At 40.2% G+C, this 16,255-nt stretch overlaps 1 protein-coding gene and 1 long non-coding RNA gene across 4 annotated transcripts in view; one reads left to right on the top strand and one right to left on the bottom strand.

Annotated features, from left to right (window-relative positions):
- LOC121272035 overlaps nucleotides 1-16,255 on the bottom strand; it is a 105,084-nt gene that overhangs the window by 30,478 nt on the left and 58,351 nt on the right. The window contains exon 4 of one of the 2 annotated variants that reach the window (XR_005941839.1): nucleotides 9,062-9,113. The exons of the other annotated variant lie outside the window; for it this stretch is intronic. This is a non-coding gene — a long non-coding RNA (uncharacterized LOC121272035). The remainder of the gene's footprint in view (nucleotides 1-9,061; nucleotides 9,114-16,255) is intronic. 2 annotated transcript variants of the gene reach the window in all.
- slc12a1 (solute carrier family 12 member 1) overlaps nucleotides 1-16,255 on the top strand; it is a 126,114-nt gene that overhangs the window by 75,437 nt on the left and 34,422 nt on the right. For both annotated transcript variants that reach the window (XM_041178415.1, XM_041178414.1), the window contains exons 10-14: nucleotides 432-555; nucleotides 2,892-2,993; nucleotides 3,240-3,395; nucleotides 5,976-6,075; nucleotides 8,249-8,360. In XM_041178415.1, coding sequence (XP_041034349.1) covers nucleotides 432-555; nucleotides 2,892-2,993; nucleotides 3,240-3,395; nucleotides 5,976-6,075; nucleotides 8,249-8,360 — 594 coding nt within the window. The remainder of the gene's footprint in view (nucleotides 1-431; nucleotides 556-2,891; nucleotides 2,994-3,239; nucleotides 3,396-5,975; nucleotides 6,076-8,248; nucleotides 8,361-16,255) is intronic.

Here is a 16,255-nt window from a genome sequence, read left to right as displayed (position 1 = left end):
TTGCATGGTCCATGCTGGGCATTTGTAATAGGAGAACAATGCACTGCAGATGCTGGAAATCTGAAACATAAAAAAAAAATTGCTGAGAATACTCAGGCCAGGCAGCATCTGTGGAGAGAGAAACTGAATCGATGCTTCAGGTTCATGATCTGCACTAGTCCTGACGAAGGGTCACTGGCCTCTCTTTCTCTCTGCACAGATGCCACCAGATGTGCTGAGCACTTCCAACATTTCCTGCTTCTATTGGAGCAAAAATAGCCCCTTTTTGCCAGCTTTCCAAAAAGCAATTGTCAGAATGAAAAACAGAGATCAAGTGCATTAACCTGAAACAATAATTCCTTTTTGCTCTTTCCCCAGATGCTGTTCATCTGTTGAACATTTCCAGCATATTTTTTTTTGATATTAAGTAACTGAAGTTATTGTTCTTACAGGCTCTCTGTAAGGATAATATTTACAAGGGGCTGTATTTCTTCGGCAAGGGATATGGAAAGAATGGTGAGCCAATTAGAAGCTACATTTTAACCTTCTTTATTGCTGTTGCATTCATTCTGATTGGTAAGTTAATTTTTTAAAAATTCCTTTTGAGTTTTATGTTTGGAAAAACTGGTTGACATTTATATCTCTGTTCAATAAAATATTTTAATCTTTAAACTGCTCATCGGCTCTGGGAACTCTTGTCTCCCTGGGTCAAATGTGTTTCAGTGTTTGGCACCCATTCTCTGATGCTGGAAAAATGTTAGTGATGGAAGAAATTCAAACATTCGAATTGCTGTTCAATATAATTTTGTGTAATAATTTAAAAAGATTGACACCGCATATGGTTGCTAAATTTTTTTAACCCCTCTCAAAGTGGGAAACACCAGAATCTGAAGACTTCAAAGTCATCGGAATGGAAGAAGACCTTCCAGGAATGTTAAAATAAGGCACTTACAAATGTCATCCTGCTTTGGCACTAAACAGGTTGGGAATCAATTTGAGCACCAGAAGCGTGGCTGGTCAGCTGTCTGAACAATATCTGGCCAAGGCTACAAAGCAAGTGTCTAGTGCTGACAGATGTATAAGCTCATCAGTTTGGGTGCATTTACAATGATGGTTAGACAAATGTGAACACTCTTGGAGCTAAGGGATAACCAAAAAAAGCACTGACAGCTGTGACTGCCCCTATGAATATCTCCACTTCAGTTTTCAAATTGAATGGGTATGTGTGTGGAGACAGTTCGATTTTGGCAAGCTAGTTCCTTGGACAGGCCACCTAATTGAAGAGTCAGTGTTACTATCTTGAAGCTTCCTAAAGATTCTGCCCAGTGTTCTTGAAAACAGTTAAATAAAACTCCTCAAAACCAATTTTCTTCCCATACAGCTTATATGCAACTTTGGCAAAGGACTCTTAAAATCCCAGATGAGCATACATCCTGAGAGGGCACCTTGTAGTAGAGATCTTTGGGCGTAGATGAGTGTGCTAGCATGAGCTCTGTTCCAGCAACAGCCCTGTTTACATAACGTCTAGGGACAATTTTGAAAGTTTAAACACTCAATCACAGGCACCTCTAGGTACTGATGGGAAAGCCAGAAGTGTGTTTTACTAAAGTCGGTGGGAAACCAGTTTCAGGCGAGAGCTAACCATGCAAGCAACTCTTAGAAACAATTTGATCGCAATGAACTCAATATGAACGAATTGTATGTACTGTTAGTGATGGTGCATTGACATGAATATCTTTTTCTGCTACACTTATGTGAAAACAAGTTTCTGTAAACTAGTAGTGATAACTAGTGATCAAACAGTGTGCACAGCATTTTCAAAATGGCACTGTGTTGGAGTAAGCTCAAAGGAGAGCAGCAATGAATGCATGTAGTTGAATTAGTTTGAAAAAACGACTGACAATATATGCAATACTTTTGGAAAAAATGAAAACTGTGGCTAATATAAACGAAATCCTAAAATGGAACACAACATAAGATTCAAGGAGTGTTCCTTACCCCAAAGAAGGCATGCTCTCCTCCCCTCCCCATCATCAAACTTACCAACCCTACAGAATACTGGAACAAGTCCCCAGCAAAAAGTCTGTTAATGTAATTTTGGTTAACTCCTATAAAATTAAACTGGATAAATATCTCTGATAGGGAATGTGATTGTCTGTCAGCTTGTAACATTCAATCATTGTACAGGACGAGGTAATTGCTATGCTTCTGTGTTTAAGAAAATATCTGGAAAGAACCTAGCTTCAATTAAATAGTCAAAATGTGGGATTGATTAATACTGAGTTTTGATTAACCTTTGTGGCCATTTATGCACAGCTTTACCTCAGGAGATTAAATAGTTTTCATAGACTTTATGGTGAGGTGGATTGTACCTGTGAAGGAGCAGACTTGATGGATGTTTTTTTTTTTCTCATTCCATATGTAGATAATTCTTGTGTTTGTGTACCTCACTGCAGAAAATTTTAGGCTGCATGGTGCATGTAAGAACATATGCATAGAATAAAAGAGATGTGAAAGGCTTTGTTATAGAAATACTTCAGAATGATCAAATCCAATGTATTAAGTGAAACTGAATACATCACTCTTGGTTTTACTTAAGTATACTGCAACTGAGATGTAAAGAGGCAACTATCTCTATTCTGCTTATCAAAATTTGAAAACATTCTCCTGATTTGCATGTTAACTTGACAGTTCAGCTTTCAAAATGGTACATACGGGACATAGTTACATTGTTTCCAAAAATCACAGTATAGGTGAGATTTGGAGATGAAGTGAAGGACTAAGGTGAAGAAAAATGTTTGGCTTTTAAGATTACATTTCTATAAATAAATGTTACGTTCTTGGTAAGAAACTTGAAAATTACAGTAAAAACAATTAAAATGTAAACATTGACAATTTTCCTTTATTTTTAGCTGAACTGAATACAATTGCTCCTGTTATCTCAAACTTCTTCTTGGCCTCATATGCACTTATCAATTTTTCATGTTTTCATGCTTCGTATTCAAAAACTCCAGGTTAGTATTTTAATGATGGACTGTACCTGAATAGAAATTTACAAGCACTCAAGTCCTCTTGTCAGTGATTACATTACAGCATTTGAATGCTAAAATGATGCTACAGTCTTCTTCATGAATTATTAATTTTACGGTTCAGCATAAGTTGACATCTTTTTACATTCCCAGTTTTTAAGATTTTTTTTGTGGTCTAAAATGAACAGGATGTGAATCCCTTATTGACATAATGCCATTTTGTTTTATCAGGGTGGCGTCCTGCATTTAGATTTTACAACATGTGGGTGTCGCTGCTTGGAACTGTGTTGTGCTGTGCCGTCATGTTTGTTATCAACTGGTGGGCAGCTGTAATCACAGTTGCAATCGTATTATTCCTTAATATTTATGTGATTTACAACAAACCAGGTGGGAATTTTTAGTTATCTTCAGTGAATATGCACAAAATGATGAATTGAAATACCTTTACAAACATGTTAAATTATTTATTAAGCCTATGTTTTCTGGCTTCGCTTTGATTTTCCAGAAAATCTGGGATGAGCGGAGCTGGAAATGGTGAGCAGGTTCATTCCAGTGATGTGATATTGGGAAATACTTTGCCTCTGCCTTCTTGCCACTTGCCCAGTGAAAGCAATTAGATCATGGTGTCCAGCATGTACTGTCCATAGGAGAATCCCTCTGGGGTTTAGTCACGAAGGAGCTAATGCAGCCGTATTTCTGAGTGCGGCCATGCACAGCCCCGGGAACAGCAGAAGAATATTTGGCCTGCATTTCTTAGGGTTCTTCAGATAGCTCTGAGGTCTGCCTTGCTCCAGAATGCAGGTAACTCTGTCAGAAAGTAGTTTACTGGAACTCTACCAGCTCCCTCTGGTGCTTTCTGGACAGCTTTAAATGGAAGATATTAATGCAGTTGGGAATAAAGTAATTTTTAAATTAATTTAATATTTCATACTATTGATTAACAAACCAATAGAAAAACCCATGAGCAAAATACTTTTTAACAGAGGTGAATTGGGAATAAAAGTTTAAATACCTGTTTTTTATTCCAGATTCAAAATTATTACCCCTGCCTTGTGGCTCACAGAAAATTTTAAAACTTCTGGGAAAGTATCAAGTCCTGAATTTCACCTACATTATCAGCGTTTCTTTCCTTTGTGAAAAATATGGGTATCTATTTGTTTTGGGCAACAAAATAGGCCTCCTAGTTTATGGTATGCTTAAAATACATAAGGGATAAGTTAGAATGAGTGCTTAAAGTGCAGATTTACCAGGATCAACTAAAATGGGTGAAAGTAAAAAGTTTCTGTGCCTATAAAGTGTGGAGGGTTTGAATGGTGATTGCTACAGTGGTGAATTACTTTTAGGAACGTAATTATTTTTGGCATTTTGACAACACAGCCTTGGTCTTATTTTTGAGTCTGAATCCACAAGAGAATTTTGAACCTACTCTCTGGTAAGGGTTTCTCAGGTGAAGGATTGCCTTTCTTTATGGTCATACCATTTTATGTTATTATAATGGAGGTGGAGTGGATGATGGAGAAGAAAAGTTAGGCAGGATTTAAGGAGCATCCAACAGATTTTAATCTCTCCCAATGAATATATAAGCACCAGTGGTCCTGTGAGAGCCTCAGTGAACAGATGTGTATTTGATTGCACTTCAAAAAAGAAAAATAGGAGTAATGCTAGTTATTGTATGAGAACTTGCAGCCATGCTGTATCTAATTTACCACTGTCGATGGCAATAAAGGTGACCAACACTACAACTTCAATGACCTAGAGTAATTCAGATGTTCATGGGAAATCTCTAATATCAACTAGGATGAAGTTTGGTGACTGCACTTTATAGGAGAGCTAGAAAATTCATCGGCATTTGCATCACAGCAAGACAGCAGAGAGATGAGCTGACAAGAGCCCCGTGTGGCCTCCTTTTGGGAAGGCTCACTGTATTGAGTGTCAGTCAGGCACTTAAGTAGATAGCAACAGGTCCTGTCTGGAATCTAGGACCCGGGGGTGGAAATCTCAAAACCTGAGAGCTGCTGGTCAGTCAGAGGCCAGCAGCTGTGCATTGCTCGGCGGCACCAGTGGAAATGATGGCTGCTGCTGGCAATGCATTCCCCTGAGGCCATCACAGAGGGATGGGGGCCGGTGGGGGCTGCAGGGAGAAGAACGACCCGCTTTCCCAATTCTAGTTCTGTTGAAGGGTCATGAGGACTCGAAATGTCAACTCTTTTCTTCTCGGCCGATGCTGCCAGACCTGCTGAGTTTTTCCAGGTAATTCTGTTTTTGTTTTGGATTTCCAGCATCCGCAGTTTTTTGTTTTTACCGCTTTCCCAATGCTTGGTTTTTTGATCAGGCCCTGAGTCCGAGGGATCCCCCAAAAGTCCACAAGCAAACTCCAGTAGGTTTGCTTTTCCTGCCTTCCTGCATGGTGACTTCCCTACCCACTGCTGGTTGAATACCAGCAGTGGTGGCATGAGGCACTTAAGTGGGCTTTTGAGGGCCTCAGGCAGCAGGATAGGAAGGGTTCCTAATCAGCCAATATCCCACCCGATTAAATGCCCCCCATCTTGCCTCGGGGAGGGCATTAAATCCTGCCCATCTAGTCAATTTTGTTGACTGACCCGAATGAGCCAAGTACTTTGGGGGTCCTTACCTGCTTTTCCCTTGACTACAGTAGCATCTTTATTTTGAACTGGCCTTTTAAAGGTTACACTCCAGTGCGTTTTTCTTATTTTATAAAGAATTTATGCCAATGACTTCCCCAGTGGATATGGAAATGAGCTATTCACACACGTTTGATCCACAGAACAGCTCTAGATTGTTGGAAGGCATAATTCATCTTGGCACAAATGTGGTGCAGCTCATTATGTGGAAATTCAGGGCCACAGTGTTTAACCACAGATTAAAGACCAATTTCTGTGTGATAAATCATGAAATGATTTTGCTTCAGTTTTTGATACTGACTCTTAAAATACTTTTTTTTTAAAGAGGTGAACTGGGGTTCTTCAGCGCAGGCCATGTCTTATGTAACTGCCCTTCAAGATGCCCTATCACTGACTGGGGTGAATGATCATATTAAGAATTTCAGGTATGATAAGAACAGTGACTCTTATAAGTCAGGCCCTTAATTCTGTGGAGCTGTTTCCTATTTCCTTTGTAACTTCAGCTAGAGACTAGTAAAGCTCCCAGAGAGATAGCTGAATGATTATGACAGGAATTTGGGAAAACTCTGCTGCATTTTGAATTTATTAAGCATAGTCTTTCCTATTTTACTGGTCAGTGCCTTCTGGCACATCCAATAAGGAAGCTTAAAGGCTTATAAAAGTCATGGTTAATACTCTAACTTTTATTGGACAAACTTGGGAAGTATTTTCCTTGTCAGTTTTTCAGCATCAGTAACTTTGATAAACTTAATTTTTTTTTGTAATTTAATGAATTTTGTTAGCGACCTGGAACTGTTATTGCCTTAGAACAAATTTGAAAAATCAGTGTAAGAATTTGAAGGGATTAGCTGTTGAATAAGCTGTTCTTTCCTAGTTAAATAAATCTAATTAACAAAATAATCCTTAAATGTTGAAAAACATTACCCGAGCAGTTTCTTCTCCGCCGATGCTGCCAGACCTGCTGAGTTTTTCCAGGTAATTCTGTTTTTGTTTTGGATTTCCAGCATCCGCAGTTTTTTTGTTTTTATCCCAGGGACATGACTGCGACTGCAGGTATTGGATAAATTACAGCTTGCAAATAATGTTATTTGATTGTCAAATAAGTCACTTGTGGGGGGGGAAGTTACATAAGTATTTGGTTCAAGGGAAAAAAGAAAAGCAATAAGGGTAAGGACTGGCTGAGGTAACAAAATCTTGATAGAAACACTCAACAGTAGCATCTGTGGTGAAACAGACAAGCTGACCATTCTAGATTGGATCTTCTATCAGAACTTAATGAGGTAATTGATTCAATGTGTTTATGGAACTGTTTGATGCTTGAGAGCCTCTTGTTTGTAGGTGCTATTAGATGAAACAAATAGTCTTGCAATCTGAAAGAATGAAGTTTGTGCTGAACAAAATTGATTTAGGAGCCAAGGAGAACACAAGTGTCATAAGTAATTTAGCATTGAACATTTGCTAAAACTTGACCTACTGCATAGATTAAAAAAGCATTTAAGGTAGCATATATGCCTTTCTAAATGTAGGGAAATACAGTATAATTATCAACATGAAAATGTGAACCTGCAACTTCTGAAAAGCAGAAGGGCTTGCAAAGTCCATTTTTATTTATTGATAAATAAGTCAAATTGTTGGACAGCTTCCGTATTAAAGTCAGCTGTTGCTTTGCCTCTTGAGTAATGTAGCATTTGAGGCTTGAGAGTACCCTACAATCGAACCAATACTGCATCATCTGATGTCTTAAACATCCAAACATTGCTGGAATGTTTGAATGTTGCTGGTTCAGAAGAGGATCTTAGTGAAGAAAGGAAGGGTTCCTGGTTACCCTTAATTGTGATCTGATACACTGGAATCAGTGATTTGACATATCCATCAACTTTTCAACATTATTCTTGCTGTAGAAACCATTGAAAATGTTGAACCTTGTTGAATGAGGTGTAACTGAATTTTTAGGACCTAGTACACTATTAATTATTGATGAACAACTGCTCTGTCCATGAAAAGTTAATCTTAGAAGCCTGAAGTGTCATTCCCTTTATTCCATGATGATGATTCCATAGATTTTTAACATGTCAAAAATGTTAAATATTAATTTCTGTTTGATAATTTAGCTTCTATCTCAATCCCAACTTTTATTTTGCTCCCTATAGTTAAAAAGGACTAAAAGTTCATGCTAATTGGTGTTATTCACTTCCTGGTTTAACGTATGAAAATTCATTCTGATCGGTTGCTTAACTTACTAGATGACTTGTGTTCCTGGATGTTCGAGATCCCATAAAAATGGTGCCAGAATAAAATTGACATTGTAATAAGGGAAAATTTATATCATAGAACGTGTTAAATCTTTGTGGGCAGTTTTCTTTAAAGCCACTATTGAACACTGTCCCTTCATCCCAACAGCAAAAGCTGGGCCATTAACTATTCTCAAGATAGGTTAGTCACAACTGTTAGAATTACAATTGAGAGAATAATATATCACGTAATGCAGTTACTGTATTCTAATTTTTTCCAAATGGAAACATTCAGTAGTCCTATGTTTGATTTCATGATTTTTTTCCCCCCAAAAAATAGCTTATTGTTTCTTTTTCTCCCCCCCAGGCCACAGTGTATCGTATTGACAGGGTCACCTTTGTCCAGGCCAGCCTTGTTGGATTTAACACTTTCTTTCACCAAGAATTTTAGTCTCTGCATCTGTAGTCAAGTATTTATGGTAATTACTATGACAGATTTCTGTGGTGCAATTTTGATGAATTTTTAACTTCTGCAATGCCAAATAGATCATATTGGCAGTAAATATGATTTTTTTTAGGAATCATGGATATATGTTTCTCTTGTAAACCATCATGCTTCAATGTTTTTTTTCTAACCTCCTACATACTCATAGGATAATTACACCATATTATGGTATAAATCTCATGGAACTGTGGCTACAGCTGTCTTAGTAGTGTCACTGGTCACCAGTGCTTCCACATCATGAGGGGATGTCTCCATTAGAGAGGTTTGGACAGAAGTGTTTGCTTTGTTTGTTCAAATTTTAGACCCGACCCCAAATCATTTAAATGCAGATTTTTGTCCAAATAACTTTCAGATGCGTATTGAAGATTGTAAAGGGTCAGTTGATATCCGACAAGAATACAGAACTAGATGGACTCCCTCAGCAAGGCTCAGATGTAGCCACATAAATAGACAGGAGACAGTCTAGGTCATTTCCAAAAGTGGGATTTCTGAGAGAATATGCCATGAAAGTTTTCCTTCAACTCCCGGTATGCTACTTGCTGAGAGTCCAGGATACTTATGTAACCTCTTAACAATATTCTGATGGGTTTGGGGTGGGGAGAGTTCCTATGGGTATCTTTTTATGGTGAGAATCATTCTCTCAATTTAAGAGGAAGAGTTAACGTTGATACTCACACTGTATTGATCCATGGATTCCTAGATTTCGTAACTCCAGGCCTGAATATTGCTGAAAAAGAGATTTTTTTATTGAAGCTTTTCATCTTGCATTCATCAGGATAATTCACAAGAAAATAGCAATACCAAACTCATGAATGGGCTCAAGGCCATCACTTACCCCTGTAAAGTGCCTAGTCTACTACCTCAGAATTACTCTGGAAGAGCAAGGTATCTTTAAAAATTTGAGCAACAGGTGAAGCTAGCTGTTTCATGCTGCTACTATGGTAGCAACATGAGCGGTATTCGCCATTAACATGATGCTGATGTCAAGCCAAAAAGACATTCTGCCTATCGCACAAATGAGTAATGTGGTGTATGTGTTTCAGTGCCAATGTGATATTAGGTATGTAGGCCATACGTCTCAAAGATTGGCGGATCATATCAAACAGCATGTCCCTTCCGCTGTTCACAACAGGCAAGGTCCAGATCATAAAAACAAAAAGCTGCGGATGCTGGAAATCCAAAACAAAAACAATTACCTGGAAAAACTCAGCAGGTCTGGCGGAGAAGAAAAAAGCTGACGTTTCGAGTCCTCATGACCCTTCAACAGAACTGAGTGAAATTAGGAGAGGGGTGAAATTGGAGAGACCAAACGCAAACTGGGCGACCGCTTTGCAGAACACCTGCAGTCTGTCTGCAAGAAAGACCCAAACCTCCCTGCTCTCTTGCCCACATGTCTGTCCTTGGCTTGCTGCATTGTTCCAGCGAAGCCCAACGTAAACTGGAGGAATAGCACCTCATCTTCCGACTAGGCACTTTACAGCCTTCTGGACTGAATATTGAATTCAACAACTTTAGTTCTTGAACTCCCTCTTCCATCCCCACCCCCTTTCTGTTTCTTCCCCTTTCCTTTTGTTTTTTGCCAATAATTTATATAGATTTTTCTTTTCCCATCTATTTCCATTATTTTTAAATCTATACCTTTTATGCCCAGTTAGTCTTATTCCACCCCACCCCCACTAGAGCTGTACCTTGTGTGTCCTGCCATCCATTCTTAATTAGCACATTTGTTTAGATAATATCACCACCTTCAACACCTCTTCGTTCTTTTTTGTCTATGACATCTTTTGATTATCTGCTCCTATCACTGCTTACTTGTCCCTACAACCACCCCCCCCCCACTTCTCTCCTCTTCTCCACACCACCCCCCCCCCCCCACCTTAAACCAGCTTATATTTCACCCCTCTCCTAATTTCACTCAGTTCTGTTGAAGGGTCATGAGGACTCGAAACGTCAACTTTTTTCTTCTCCACCGATGCTGCCAGACCTGCTGAGTTTTTCCAGGTAATTCTGTTTTTGTTAAGGTACAGACCATACCCAACCAGCCTGAGCTTGCAAAACTTAAAACCTGTCCAACATTAGATGTGATTCCACGATTGGGCAGCATTTGCTAAATAACACTCGGTGTGCTAAGAATTACACTGACAATCAGGCTTGTGGTGTGACATATTTACAGGCATTGGAAGCTACATATATTAATACACAGGGCTCTGTTCTTTGCAGACAGAAAGAACATGTACACGTTGCGCCTGTTTCAGCTGAACAAAATAAGTATGATGGCCCCACTTACGCCTTTTCATTCCCAGGGGAATTAGTGTCGAGCTACCTGGTTTAAATTTCAAACAATGCTTGGCAGTTAACTGTCAGTCACCATCAACTGGTGCATTCTCCAAGGCAACACCTCTACCAATCCGAGTCCCCTTGCCAACCAATCAGCACTCTTCTCATACAGTATAAGTATGTTGTTTCTCCTAACATTGGTATTTTTTTTTTTAATTGTCCTGGATAATGTAAGATGAAAAGCTTCAACAAAAAATGTCTCTTTTTCACAAAAACTCCAAGCCTACCCCATATACAGGGTCTACCAGATTTTGTATGGGAGGACCTGCTGATGTAGCAAATGGCATCTTGGATTATAGGGCTTCCACTGAACACTGCCTGCAGGAGCAAACTTGGGATGGGCTTTCTAACAATTGATAGACCATTCTCCTTTCTTATGGGAAGTCATTCCCTTTTTAAAGGTGTTTAATGCCAAATCATTGTGCTGATGACAGCAGAACCTGCCTCAACCTAGGGTATGCAGATGATTTTCCTCCAATGCCCAGGCTTGTTGACATCATTTCCAAGAATACAGACTCTTGTTTCTTGTGTTTTGAAGCATACTTGGAAAGTATGGCTTTAAATTTGAGGTTGCTCAGCCCCTGACTTGAAACTGGCTGAGTAAATTCATGCTAGATCCATTTGAACTTGACCTCATTACACATACTTTATGTAATAGAACATAGAAACTAGGAGCAGGAGTAGGCCATTTAACCCTTCGAGCCTGCTCTGCCATTCCTTATGGTCATGGTTGATCATCCAACTCAATAGCCTGCTCCTGCTTTCTCCCCATATCCTTTGATCCCTTTCGCCCCAAGAGCTATACCTAACTCCTTGAAAACATACAATGTTTTGGTCTCAACTACATACTGTGGTAGCAAATTCCACAGGCTCACCACTCTCTGGGTGAAGAAATTTCTTCTCATCTCAGTCCTAAATGGTCTACCCCGTATCCTCAGACTGTGACCCTGGTTCTGGATTCCCCCACCATTGGGAACATCCTTCCTGCATCTACCCTATCTAGTCCTGTTAGAGTTTTATAGGTTTCTATGAGATCTCCCCCCCCCCCCCCCCTCCCGCCATCATTCTTCTGAACTCCAGCGAACATAATCCTAACCGACTCAACCTCTCCTCATATGTCAGTCCCGCCATCCCAGGAATCAGTCTGGTAAACCTTCGCTGCACTCCCTCTATAGCAAGAACATCCTTCCTCAGATAAGGAGACCAAAACTGCACACTCTATTCCAGGTGTGGTCTCACCAAAGCCCTGTACAATTGCAGCAAGACAGCCCTGTTCCAGTACTCGAACCCTTCCGCTATGAAGGCCAACAAAACATTTGCCTTCTTTACCACCTGCTGTACCTGCATGCTTACCTTCAGCAACTGGTGTACAAGGACACCCAGGTCTCGTTGCACATTCCCTCTCTCAATTTATAGCCATTCAAATAATATTCTGCCTTCCTGTTTTCTTGCTACTAAAATGGATAACCTCACATTTATCCATATTATACTGCATCTGCCATGCATTTGCCCACTCACTCAGCTTGTCCAAATCATACTGAAGCATCTCTGCATCCTCCTCACAACTCACCCTCCCACCCACCTTTGTGTCATCTGCAAATTTGGAGATATATTTAGCTCCCTATTCACAATAATGTATATTGTGAATAGCTGGGGTCCCAGCAGCGATCCTTGCGATACCTCACTAGTCACTGCCTGCCATTTGGAAAAAGACCTGTTTATTCCTACTCTTTGTTTCTTGTCTGCCAACAGTTTTCTATCTATCTCAATACACTACCAATCCCATGTGCTTTAATTTTACACACCAATCTCTTATGTGGGACTTTGTCGAAAGCCTCCTGAAAGTCCAAATAAACCCCCTCATCAACTTTACTGGTTACATTCTCAAAAAATTCCAGTAGGTTTGTCAAACATGATTTCCCTTTCATAAATCCATGCTGACTCTGTCCAATTCTGCTACTATTTTCCAACTCAGCTATTAATCTTTTATAATGGACTCTAGAATTTTTTCCACTACCAACGTCCGGCTGACTGGTCTGTAATTCCCTGTTTTCTCTCTACCTCCCTTTTTGAATAGTGGGGTTACATTAGCTACCCTCCAATCTGCAGGAACTGTTACTGAGTCTATAGAATCTCAGAAGATGACCACCAATGCATCCACTATTTCTAGGGCCACTTCCTTAAGTACTCTGGGATGTAGATTATCAGGCCCTGGGGATTTATGGGCCTTCAATCCCATCAATTTCTCCAACACCATTTCCCTACTAATACTGATTTTTTTCAGTTCCTCCCTCTCACTAATCCCTATCTTCCCCAACACTTCTAGTTTGTTATTTGTGTCCTCCTTTGTAAAGACAGAACCAAAGTATGTATTTAGTTGGTCAGCCATTTCTTTGTTCCCCATTAAAAATTCCCCTGTTCCTGACTGTAAGGGATCTACATTTGTCTTCTCCAATCTTTTTCTCTTCACATACCTATAGAAACTTTTTACAGTCATCTTTTATGTTCCCCACAAGCTTATTCTCGTACTCTGTTTTCCCCTTCTTAATCAATCCCTTGGTCCTCCTTTGATGAATTGTAAAGTGCTCCCAATCCTCAGGTCTGTTGTTTTTTCTGGCCAATTCGTATGCCTCTTCCTTGCATCTAATACTATCTCTAATTTCCCTTGTAAGTCATGGTTTGGCCACCTTTCCTGTTTTACTGTTGCGCAAGACAGGAATAATCAATTGTTGTAGTTCACCCATGCGCTCTTTGAATGTTTGCCATTGCCTATCTGCCATCATCCCTTTAAGTAACGTTTCCCAATCCATCATAGCCAACTCATGCTTCATACCATCGTAGTTTCCTTTATTAAGATTCAAGACCCTAGTCTCTGAATCAACTATGTCACTCTCCATCTTGATGAAGAATTCTATCATATTATGGTCGCTCATCCCCAAGGGGCCTCGCACAACTAGATTGCCAATTATTCCTTTCTCATTACACAATACCCAGTCCAGGATGGCCTGTTCTCTAGTTGGTTCCTCAATGTACTGGTCCAGAAAACCATCCTGTATACGCTCCAGAAATTCCTCCTCTATGGTATTGTTATTAATTTGATTTGCCCAATCTATATGCAGATTTAAGTCGCCCATAATTACAGATGTTCCTTTATTGTATGCATCTCTAATTTCCTGTTTAATGCCATTCCCAACATCACTACAGTTTGGGGGCCTATATACAACCCCCACTAACATTTTTTGCCCCTTAGTGTTTTTCAGCTCTACCCATACAGATTCCACATTGTCGGAACTAATATCTTTCCTCACTATTGCATTAATTTCCTCTTTAACCAGCAATGCAACTCCACTGCCTTTTCCTTTTTGTCTGTCCTTCCTTAATACTGAATACCCCTGGATGTTCAGCTTCCATCCCTGGTCACCCTGCATCCATGTCTCCATAATCCCGACTATATATCGTACCTGTTTACATCTATTTGCACGGTTAATTCATCCATTTTATTGCGAATGCTCCTTGTGTTAAGGTACAAAGCCTTAAGGCTTGTCTTTTTAGCATTACTTGTCCATTCCCATTATTTTTCGCTGAGGCCCTGTTTGATTCTTGCCCTTGATTTCTCTGCCTGTCACTTTTCTTATTCCCCTTTCTGTCTTTTGTTCTTGTCCTTGATTCCCTCTCCTCTGACTCCTTGCATAGGTTCCCATCCCCCTGCCATTTTAGTTTAAACCCTCCCCAACCACTACTGCAAATTTTCCCCCAGGACATCAGTCTCGGTCCTGCCCAGATGTAACCTGTCCAGTTTGTACTGGTCCCACCTCCCCCAGAACCGGCCCCAATGTCCCAGGAATCTGAAACCCCCCCCCCCTGCCCACACACCATCTCTTCAGCCACGTGTTCATATGATATATCCTGCGATTCCTCCTCTGATTAGCACGTGGCACTGGTAGTAATCCTGAGATCACTACCTTTTAAGGTCCTACTTTTCAACTTCTTAACTCCCTATATTCTGCTTTTAGAACCTCATCCCTTTTTTTTTACCTATGTCGTTTGTACCAGTATGTACCACGACCGCTGGCTGTTCGCCCTCTCCCTTCAGAATGTCCTGTAGCCACTCTGAGACGGAAGTAAATACAGAAGTAAAGTTTGCTTTGTAATTGAGCATTGATGTGCATGCACAGTAGGTGCTAGAATCTGAGGTTTTGTTGAGGTTTTATTTTCTCATGCTTCAGCAGACAAATAACCAAGGATGTAGCGATAGCAAGGTCAGCATGTTAGTACTTTGGGGAGAGTTACAAGACTGAAAATGTGAAATTTAAAGGGACAGTAACAACTTGCATATGTGTTTAAAGTATAAAACATCTGAGACTATTCAAAGATGGGTGTAAACAAATGGATTTTTAACCAGGAAGAGAGGGGTATGAGGATTGACTGACAGTTTGGTTTAAGAGAAGGTTTGAAGAGGTTTTTTAAAGATGAAGATACTTGAAGAAAGAGTTTCAGGAAATATTAGAGGTGACTGAAGACCCTGCCACCTTTACCAAATTTGGTATCCTGATGTCTGCATATGGAGGTTGAATGAGATTATTTAAGCACGTTATAGGTATGAGCATGTATTAGAAGTTCAGGCTCCACATATAATGGACCAAATCTTCTGATATGACGATCTCCATTGGAATGTCACTCTGCTCCTATTTTGAGAAAAGATGGAGTTCACATATCTGCCCTAGACTTCCAAACCGGATCTCTTCAGAAATGTGGAGCGTACCTGTTCTGAGTCTTTTGTAGTGCAGGATCTTCGGGGGAGACCAAGCTCCACACCCTTTTATACAGCACTAGCTACCATATTTTGGTAGGTCTTCATTTACTAACACACTGAAAAGCTTCGGAACATTTAAATAGCTTTTCAGTATATTAGTGAATGAGTGTGTGAGGCAAGTGATGTAGATAGGGTGGCAAGGTGGAGACGGGTAGTGCATGGGGAAGAGTCAGGGTGGAAAGGGAGCTTGTCAGTTGTATAGTTACTTAGAAGTTGGACGATTTTTTTCTGTCTAATTGGGTAACCATCCAAGTAGCTGAGCCGGAACCCTCCAACATCTACCATCTATCTCGGAGGGTCCTGGGGAGCAGGGAAATTGCCCATTGGAAATTGAAACATCCCGGGCATATCCCACGGAGTCCTTGCATTGGCACTTCCGAGGCACTCTGTGGTGCATCTTCCAGTGTATATCCAACTCTGACCATCCAGAGACTGGAAGATCTGGGCCATTATTGTGACCCCGCTTGCCTCTCATTTCCTGTCTTCACGTGCCACTACTTGGGCTGTTCATTCTTTTGGATATCTGAGTTTCAATAGAATTGCCAGGTATTCTGGGCTTTGGACCCAGAATGAGGTCTTGGACTTAGCAGAATCTGAGAAAGAGCACAGATGAAGTTTGCTGTATGAGGGAAAAGCTTTTGGGCTGTTTTCACTCCTGCCTTATGGGACAATGATTTTTTTTTTGTTTTGTGGGGTTTTGTGGAGTTGAACTTGTGATG

The sequence above is a fragment of the Carcharodon carcharias genome, chromosome 32, assembly GCF_017639515.1.
Source record: "Carcharodon carcharias isolate sCarCar2 chromosome 32, sCarCar2.pri, whole genome shotgun sequence".
Lineage (NCBI taxonomy): Eukaryota > Metazoa > Chordata > Chondrichthyes > Lamniformes > Lamnidae > Carcharodon > Carcharodon carcharias.
This window is presented reverse-complemented; position numbering and strand designations above follow the sequence as displayed.